The sequence below is a fragment of the Amblyomma americanum genome, chromosome 1 (assembly GCF_052857255.1).
Source record: "Amblyomma americanum isolate KBUSLIRL-KWMA chromosome 1, ASM5285725v1, whole genome shotgun sequence".
NCBI lineage: Eukaryota > Metazoa > Arthropoda > Arachnida > Ixodida > Ixodidae > Amblyomma > Amblyomma americanum.
In genome coordinates, this window is record NC_135497.1 from 278,217,311 (window position 1) to 278,227,778 (window position 10,468).

The 10,468-nt window shown below is 44.3% G+C and overlaps 1 protein-coding gene across 1 annotated transcript in view; it reads left to right on the forward strand.

Moving 5' to 3' along the window:
• The window catches only part of LOC144115152 (torsin-1A-like), a 41,958-nt gene that overhangs the window by 19,822 nt on the left and 11,668 nt on the right, over positions 1-10,468 (forward strand). Inside the window, exons 3-4 of the mRNA XM_077649329.1 lie at positions 5,185-5,360; positions 10,068-10,192. Coding sequence (XP_077505455.1) covers positions 5,185-5,360; positions 10,068-10,192 — 301 coding nt within the window. The remainder of the gene's footprint in view (positions 1-5,184; positions 5,361-10,067; positions 10,193-10,468) is intronic.

The following is a 10,468-nucleotide window of genomic DNA, read 5'->3' on the forward strand; positions in this document are numbered from 1 at the left end:
TTATTCGAAATTTTGGATGGTTAGTCTCAGTTAATTATAAAGGCACTAGACAAACAATAGTACTTTCTTAATATGACCACTGAGAGTTGGTCTGTATTTTGGTAATGATTCTTTTCCTTATTCATTCTTTTTTGCCTTTTACCATTGATGGTTGTGATCTGTGATGTCAGTTAGGGAGTAGTAGTTACTCATTATCATCCACGTGAGCGCATCCATAAGGCTTGAAAGGAGAGGTATACAGCTTTCTCCAAAGCTTCGCAATTGAAAAAAATTTGCCCCTGTCTGGAGATTGAACTCGGGACCGCTGCCGGTCCAGGGCAGTTGCTCTACCAACTAAGCTAACTAGGATGGCTAGCGAAGGGTGGTATTACGTGGCGGCCAGCCGAAGAATGAGGCGTGATGAATGATGGACAAGTGATGATTTAATGACTGCTGGTCTAGCGCAAGTTCTCTGTCCCGCGTCACTGCCAGCTCTTCTTCTTCATGACACTATCCGGGGCCACCGAGCAGTCGTCCCGATTGTAAATAGAAGAAGACACCGATGAAGGGACGTGCGAAATGGCAATGGGCTTCAGCAATGGCACAACAGAAATGGCAGTGTGGTGAAGTGCTGGCCGCCACAATGAGAAATGAGCAAGTGAGTCGTGGTTGTGGTGTTTTAATAGGGGAGATAAATGCGTTCTCCCCACTTAATCTCGGCTGACACAGTTCAAAGCCGCCCGGACCCGACCCCGTGATCGCGTACGCTACCGAGCGCATGCCGACCACGGCGGACCTTGCTCCGCGGGAACAAAGGAATGACACACTGGCTGACACAAACAAAGCATTTATTGCTACAGCAACAATAACGCCAGCTAGCAACAAAATACGCTAAGGAATCGAGATCGTCCGACTCACCAGCAAGGTTACGAGCGAATGTTCGCCCACGCTAGTGCAAGGGATACTCTGAAGCCGGATGGGACGAGATACGGGAGCAAGTCTCCCCGCCACTTCCTCGCACCTCTGGCGAAGAGCGGAGCCACAAGCGACACATTCACTCGCGCCGACGATCCCAGCAAAAGAGAATGCGCTCTCCCGCACGCGTAGAAATCACGCCGTTCGTGGCGCCCTCTCTTGTTAGTTAAGGTAACTAACCAGGGAAAGTCACGTGGCACGCCCCTTCTAAGGCGAAGCCGTGGGAGGGTGCACTGCAGGAAAGCTAACTGCAAGGGCAAACTGCTGGGCAGTCCCCAAATGGTCCACGAAGCTTCTGGGCCCCAAGTTGCCAGGAGCCGACGGTCGAGGCCCCAGGACGCGCCAAACGGCATGGGCAGGGGAACGGTGTCTTGATATGTAAGCGGTGTCTCTGGCCAGTGGGATTAGTAGGTCGGGTCCTAGCGTCGGGTGCAGTTCGTCATGTCAGGTGGTCTGGGCGGGGGGGAGCAACGGCGAGGTCGGTTCTTCTGAATGGCGGGGCACTGCCAGGCGACGCAGGCCAAGATATCACGGCCGACGACCACGGCTGACGCAGGATGCCGAAGCTCCAGGAGCAGGATGCTGATGACTCCCCAACACCTCACACCAAATCTTACGTGGCGGCCAGCCGAAGTATGAGGTGCGATGAGTGATGGACAAGAGATGATTTATTGGCTGCTGGCTTAGCTCGAGTGCTCCATCCCATGACATTGCCAGCTTCTTCTTCGTGACAGTACGAGGCCGTATTGATCAACTCAAAGTAGGAATGGTGTTATTCCACTATTTTTCCTTTCTGCATTGTTTAAAGCAGCCAATGCAACACATTCAAAAGCATTACGGCACTGCAGTTTGGTATCTAGTGTGGCAGAATTGGTCACTGTCTGTGGCTATGCTTTAAAGCTTCTCCGAGCTTCTGCAGATGCACCTTGCATTTCTAAATATTCGTCGAGTGTTCTCCATTCCATCTGCTTCATTACCTTGGCTATGTTGACTGTTAGATCCGTGGCAGTGTTTTGATGCAGTCTTAATGCTTTACTGGTCTTCGGGGTCAGCACATCCCAAGAGTGGTTCTAATTGATAGGAAGCTATCCACTAGCCCACACCTGGCTACAAAACCTTAGTATTTCTTTCTTGTGTTCATCTCACAAATCTCATATTAATGCATGGCACACTGTTGGAACCTGCATGCAGTATTTCAAATAATACCATAGTAACAAAGAATTGTTTGTGAATATGTGGTTGGGGGTGCTTCCTGGAAACTAAGTGCTTCACTTTGTTGTATATTCAACGGGAAAAATGAGTTAGTCATGCTCAAATAAGGGTTGCTCCAACAGCAATGTTTGTTACATTTCTCAGAGATTTGGTTCCTATCAAGTCTGAAGTCTTGCTTGGCTTTTGCCTTAAAAATGATGCTTTGTCCCTGAGACTGGCCGGCAGTGTTATGCTGCTTTGCTTATTCTGGTTTCTGCTTTGGTTGGCATGGTCATACAAAAGTCATGTGTAAAGCAGGACAAAAGAGTTTTGGTGTTGGTATGGCATTATTATCTTAAGGTACATCCTTATCGCTTGTTTCAACTTCAACAATTGCCTAAAAAGCCTAGGGTTTGTCGATGGTGCTTTCATTCTGCTGCTCAGTAGTGTAAAATACTTGCATTGTCTCAGATGATCAACACAAGGCATAAAGAAAATAGTGGCTCAGCTGTGTGTACTTCATGCAAAAAAGAGCTGAATGTAAAATTGTAGAGTTGAGCCTAAAATTCAACTTCCAGATGACTGTCAAAATAGCATAGTTTTAGCTCACTGATATTGAACCACATGACGGAAGCAAGCAATCAGCGAAACCTAGGAGCATAGGGAATGTTCTTTTTTCGTGTGTGGTGTTCATCAGTGAGAGATTAATAGGGTAGTTATTTAAAGATAATTGATTAGAAAGCAGAAAAAAAAAGCCACATAACGCTGGTGGGATACGAACCCACGACCTCCGAATTTCACGTCTGGTGCTCTATCAACTGAGCTACCGTGACGGCTGTCCAATCTTCTGCATTTGGATGTGTTTATGTGTAATGCAACCTAACCTTGAGAGTGTTCACCAGCACCACCCTCGTCTGTAGTGGTCGACACAGTACGTCTTGTATTGCTGGGAGTGCCACGTGAAACGTGATCGAATGGTGAGGGCGGACGCAGTGGATACATTTTGATGAAGCTGAAATGTAAAAATGCAAGTGCACCATGCAGTGTCAGTGGGCGTTTAAAAACCCCTAGGTGGTTGAAGTTATTCCGGTGCCCTCCACCATAGCAGCTCTTTCTCCCTCCCTCCTTCATCCTTTCCCTCAGGGCACAGTTCAGATTTCTACTGTGAGTGAAGCAGTAACCGCATGAGGTGATGTTCCTCGCAACACGGCGCACTATGGCAATGGCCGTAGCCTACCGCTGTGCTGGTACACCTGCACAAAACAACGAGTCTTGATGGTATAGCTGTGTGTTTTCAGTGTAGCATCGCTTGCCACCGCTTCAACATACAGTCACCTCGTGTTATCAGGGAAGTATAACTACAGACTGAACAGGATAAGGATTGATAAAAATGATGATGAAAATCCCTCTTTGACAGTACATTGCATTTCTAAGGGGCATAGCAAATTAGCGCTAAATTATATTTGGTGTTGAGACTAGTAAGAAGTGATCAAGATATACGCCAGAATATCTTTTCTTGTTGCACTACTCCTACCAGGCTTTCACTCAACTTTTTCAATGCATGGCTTATGACAGCACCTCTGGAGCCTTCTCTAGTGTACTCGTGACGAAGCGAGCATCAGCAGCATTTGGCAGCTTCTTCACTGAAACCATGCTAGAAAAGCAAACTTAATTAGCAAAATAGCTAAATCGGAAGTTACCTACCCGTAAAGCCTTCTGCTATTGGCTGGTCTTGCGAGCCGCTTCCAGGGGTTGTGCGAAACTTTCTGCAAACCCAGAAACTGAGCAGCAGTGTTTTGGCGGCTTCCAGCCCTTCGTGAATGGTACTGCGCAGCATGTCGCCACGAATTAGCACCTCATGCGGTTAGCTCTTGAGACAGTTACTTGCCTTTCCTTTCGTCATAACCACCCCGTGACCAAGCTGTCACATTTTGATGAGCATGAGCAGTGTGCACAACTCAGTTATCACCCTGGGTAAACATTTTAGCTAGGGGTGTGTGAATATTTGATAATTTTGAATATTTGGGGAATATAGTAATGTATTCGATCTGATCTGGATGTTTGATATTCAAAATATCAAAGCATTTGTCTTGAGCGAATAACGTTTCTGGAACGCTTGCTTCATGTGGTTTCGGTACAGTGCACCTCCTCCGAGATGACACCGCGGCGCGTGTGCAGCCAAAGCCCTGACTTCATGGGCACTTCCTAAGCATCCGTGCCGCATGCCTGTGCACCCACGCGAATGCCGGAGTCGGTTTGTGCAAGCGTACAGCAGTAGATATGAGCAGACGCAAGCGTGGGGTCCAGAATTGTACTTACCGATGTCTACGGCCGCGCTTATGTCGGATGAGTCTGAACTGACTGCAGTTGCCGCAGTTGCTTTTTTCTATGGGAAATTCACTAATCAAGCACAACGGCGCCTACACCATACAGAGCTCGTACTAGGCACATGGAGATGATACCCCTTTCCTATGCCTGACATGGGGTGGCACTGGGCGCGCAGGCGCACAGTACGTACGCCTAGCAGGTGTTCACAGAGTCCATTGAGCAGCAGCTCTGTAGCGATGCAGTCGCAGCTAAGACTAGCATTTGGAGGTCCCACAAATACGTCTGCTTCACTTGTAGGCTGGCACCCCAGTTTGAGATGGCAATTTTTTCTGAAAGTCGACAGAGCTTCACCGAGTTGTTTGATGAAGCTTCAATGCACTTTCCCCTTTTGTTCATGTAATGGCCTTGTGTGTTAGAAAAATACATGATTTTGAAAATGCTTGTTATGCTGTTCAACCTTTTTTGTGTGCCAGAAGTGTTCAAAATATTCACTTCAAACAGAAAACCACTATTCGCACACCACTAATTATAACCTTCGTGCCATGCTGAGCCTGCAAATTCAAATGAAAGTCCACGTGTGCTTTGCAGTAGTGGCAGCGTATTTGTCCATTACTAGTGATATCAACAGTAGAAGTGCACTACATTGGTTGCAAGAAGTTTATTGCTCCCATGTGATGGCAGTTCTGAATTGTGTGTGTTTATTTTTCACAGAAAACATTGCAGAAAGAAATTGAGGCCAAGGTGAAGGAGTGTGGTCGGTCGCTGTTCATATTTGACGAAATTGACAAGATGCCAAATGGCCTCATTGACATCATCAAGCCCTACCTTGACTTTCATGAGAAGCTGGATGGAGTTGACTACAGAAAATCCATATTCGTTTTTCTCAGGTAAGTGCTGTACCACTAAAACAATGCTATGATAAATGCTTGTAATAATTGCATGCAATGCAGTAGCAACTGTGGTTTAAAAATTAATTGCGGCCGCTGCGGTGGCTCGGTGGTTACGGGGCTTGGCTGCTTACTCGAAAGACGTGGGTTCGATCCCGGCCGCGGCGGCCGAATTTCTATGGTGAAATTCTAGAGGCCCATATATTGTGTTATGTCAGTGCACGTTAAAGAACCCCAGGTGGTCAAAATTTCCAGAGCCTTTCACTATGGCGACCCTCACAGCCTGAGTCGCTTTGGGATGTTAAACCACTCCATGAAAAAATTAATTGCCGCAACAAAATTTATTAAATGTTTAGTTCTGTAGGCCTGAGAAATGTTGATGCAATGTCCTGATTTTTTCATGGTGGACAACAATGATACATATTACATGCAAGGAACATATAAAGTATTTTATATTTGTTCATCAATTACTGATAGATGTGCTTCTTTAGTGTCTGTTGCTGTCTAACACAACACTGTTTTTTATGCAAACTGAACTATTACTGATGGTTTTATTGCTACATTCACAGTACCTTACCTTAAAGGGATTCTGAAAAAAATTTGAAAATATATTGAGAAAGCACCACAGTGTCTTTTGTAAGATATGATTACCCAAGTATACAGTCATCATTCTGGTTATTTTTAAGTGGATGGCTCTATTTTTGATGCTTCACGAGCGGCCACCGGGCCACACTCGGTGCGCTTCTGGTTACCAGCTGGCAGGCATGATGTCAAGCCTACCCTCAGCAGCGCCATAGGCAAGCTGACTGGCAGTGCACAGTTGAGGATTCCTTATCTTGTGCCATGCATATGAGCATTTATGCTAAACCTTGCATGAATGTGTGGCGACTCTGAAAGATCAAACAGTGCTTTAGGTGCGGTATCATACGTAGAAGCCAGATCAGGCGAAGTGTCAGGCAGAGTGTCTCAAATTTGCATATCTGCGAAATGCTGCTTTTTTGGTACGCCATCGCAGCAGACGGTGGGGATTTCCAATTAATTCTTACTGAATCAGGCAAGTGGTCACCCAGAGTGTACAACCATGAAATGAAGGCAGGGAATCTTGAAACATGGACACGACGATGCTGAAAGAAATGGGCTGTACAACGAAGCAAAAGCACGTCAGATGCGTCCACTTTCATGCAGCCTGTGCTAGTGGTAGCTTGCGATGGGTAGGGTTGACGTCACATCTCATATTGTGTGAGCTTTCACAGGCAGCTGCGAGGTGCGGCGGTTTGAGAAATGATCATTAGAATAATTACTTTCCACTCATTTCTACTTTGAAAGAGTGTTGTTTTGGTCATTCTAAGTGTCACAGCAATCATTTTGGCGAGAAATTTTGGTTGAAAATTTTTGTTAATTATCCCTCTAAGATGTGCGTATGTGCTGTTACTGTGCACCCCAATGTAAAAGCCAGTCTGTATGCACCTTGTGTGGGAGCAAAGGGAACTGTCCTGCTTTCTGAAAGTTAATTTTTTTGTTCTGTAATTTTGCAAAGAATTTTTCTCTGCCATTCTTTTTGCATTGTCTAGTATGCTCGATGGTCCTTATTGGGGAAGTTGCTCAGAGTTGAAATTTGGTGCAGTAATTTGGTCTCTCATGTTGCAGTATTTGTATGGAACGTAACTGTTGATCTCCCATTTTATAAACAGTAGCAGAGTCAGAATATTAAGAGTTTTGTAATTTACTAAATGGCCCTTTAGTCTCAGATGTTATAAATAGTGCTGTTTATGGCTTTTAATTAGGGGTAGGACTTTAAGGTTTTTATCTTTGGAAAATTTGGCGGACTTTTTTCGGTTTTTATTTCAGAACCCGGCTTTTTTTTTTTTTTTTCAGCGACTATCTTTCCCTGCAGACGAATCACTGTGTTTTTTCGGTTATATAATGAACATCTAAGTGCAGTCAAAAGTTTTTTATATGTTTTTCGCAGCCTTTTTGCTAGCTCAAGCTTTCATTTTCCAAAAATTGATGCATAATTGGTCATGTTTAGAGTAGTGCTTATTCAACGGGGTGTTACTGCCATTACCAAAAGTAGCGAAAGTTAAATTATTCAACCGTCAGACAAAGCTTTAAGGAAATTTGACTTACTCAAGGTGGGATGCCATATTAATGACAAAATGTTGCACTGGGCTTACAAGAAGACGACGGGACATCGCATAGCCTGCCTGTTGACTGCAGTGATGGAACTACCACTTAACAGTAATGGTAGCCAGAACAAGACACTTTTTCGTGACATTTTTGCATGGTTTCGCACCGGTGTCCTTATAGGCAGTGGAGGAATCTATTTAATGAAATAACTGGCCTAGTGGGGAACAGCGCTATGCTATCATATGACGCTTGGCGAGGAGGGACGCAGAGCCTCTCTCTATGCAGAGGCATGTAAGGTAATGTAGCAATGCCTCAAAACGCACGACTGCGCTGCTTAATCAAAAGGTACCACAATCTAACCAACTGGCGTACATGATTAATTTCCGCTTTTGATTGGGCAATTCCTACTTAATAGCAAACTAGCTGCGGTGTCCATTTCATGGATACTAACTTTTTTCAATTAAAACCAAATTTCGAAGATTGAATTCGGCATACCTTTTCCGTCCAACTTTTACTTATAATGAACGTGATGATGCAAAAATAGCTCTGAGGCAGTATTATGTAATGATTCTTTTCATTTTGATTTCATTTTGTTTTCTGTGATTGGTCATTGCTTGCTGGTGACATGGACTGTGGCAGATGACGTTGTGCTGACCACTGCAGAAACACACCCATGCTGCCATTTATTTGCATAAACAGGCCTATGCCACTGTTTAGGTGTGGTGATAACAACAGCGGCATACCTGGTTGATGATATGGAACTTAATTTTGGAAGAATGAAGACTGCAATGTCATTGAGGCTACAGGCACTGGCTGTGGTAGCGTTCTGTTTGCAAGTGCTGGCTGATTGGCACTGATACCGCCGAGTGAGCAAGCACAATTTGACATTCGTCAAAAAAATGAAAAAGAAAACAGAAATTGGAGTATGGTACCATGTGGTCGGTCATTTGCTCCCCACTCCCTGTTGCTGTTACCATGACTGACCTGGCAACCAAACAACCAAATGAAATGGAAAACGCAATGAATCATTACGAAATGTGGCCCCTGGTTTCTTGATCGAGCCTCACATTTGCGTGATGGCACGCACCGAAAAAAACATTTTCTCGCACACAACCTGCTGTCATTGGTTACAGTGCTCGGCTATTGAGCCGGCGAGCCCAGGCTCAATCCCGGCCATGGCGGTCGCATTTCGATGAAGGCAAAATGGAAAAGGCGCCCATGTGCCGTGCAGTGTCAATGGATGTTAAAGATTCTCAGGTCGTCGAAATTAATCGGGAGTCCTCTGCTACGGCATTCCTCATAGCCTGAGCCACTTCTGGTCGTTAAACCTCACATAGCATGCCATGCCATGCCATGCCATGCAACTACTTTAAACAAGACTAGTGAAAAACTTAATATAGTTACTACGTATTAGTACATTTTTTTTCTTTATTCTCTTAGAAATCTGCTGTTCTGAATTTGTTGCAAATATGGTGCTTCTCTCAGACATATGCCCCATGGGCCTGTAAGATATTTCAAATAAATTATTAAACTGCGGCTGATGTATTGTTTGTGATGACCACCGAACGCAATTCGTATCCTTGATTTGCTTGTTTAATGCTTCAATCAAGAAGGGTGCTGACATTTATGCCATTACTGCATACTTGTCCCAGCACCTGTATGCATTTTTGACAACACATGCATTTAAGTGCTGCAATTATTTTTTCTTTTTTCCATTCCAATTTTGAAACTGACCACACTAAGACTGGCAAAAGCCTTGCAGGTGATGCCTGCAAAATTGAATTTTTCCCTTAGAAGGTGGTGACCATTTCACAATGGCCTTTGAAAAGCAACTCTCTATGCTGGCCTACAGTACTGGCACATCTAATCTGTTGCTTTTGTCGAGGCCTGTAAGCAGCAATAATTTCTGAAAGCTAGTGGACACAGTACTGTCATTGGCGCCTGTGCCTTATCTGCTAGCAAGGGACAATCACTGTAGCCTTAAATGCAGGCTTCGGTCAGATTCATTGGTACTGTTGACCACTGTAGTGATTACAGTGAGGTGGTGAATTTTCAAACGACTAAAACATGACTTTTAATAGCATCACATAAGCAGGGCATCCATTGCTCTAACCTCTAGTTTCAAAACTGGAGCAGGAAAAATAAAGAAATAGTCGACAGATGCCTCAAAATTGGCTGCCCCTTTTAAAATTCTGTAAGCACACTAGCCTGTTACAACAGCCTTCTTCGAAGCTGCCATTCCAACGTTGCTTTTAAATCTAGTAATGAAGATTATTAACCAATTTTAGTTAGTTAACAAATATAACATGATGGTTACTCATCCCTCAAATGTCTACATGGGCTATACTGAAATGTGATGCATGCAGTGGGGATTTACTTCTTTTTAAAAACCTGGTTTTCTACCACAAAGGTTACAAAGTACTGTATTTATTTGTATGTATTGAAAGCTCTGTACTGTGAAGTGTTGATGTCCTTCATATATGAGACTGATCTCAAGGTATGACAGGATTTGTAAATGCATAGAAAATACCATGCGTTTGAAAGCCACATGGTTGACTGTATGTCTTATATGGCTTTCAGCAATACGGCTGGGGATGTGATTGCACGAGCCACTTTGGATGCTTGGAAGGATGGCATTGATCGTAGCAAAGTCAGGCTGAATGACATGGAAAAAGTCATTGAGCTGGGAAGCTTCAATGAGAAAGGTATGCTGAGGCTTATTGATATAGTTCAAACTTGAACATCTTAGCTCCTTTGGACCACTGGAAGCAAAAGAGCTAAGATGTGAAAGTTATCAGAGTGCAAGACCTATTGAAGACATTGTGGAAGGCTTTTTGATTGTTTCAGCTTGTCTTTATAATAGTGGTCAAAGGACGCTGTCACATTGTACACTGTAAATAGTTTGTTTTTCATGAGGAGTTGGCATGGTGGCTCAGTGGCTGCGGCGTTCGGCTGCTGATTCCAAGATCATGGGTTCAGTT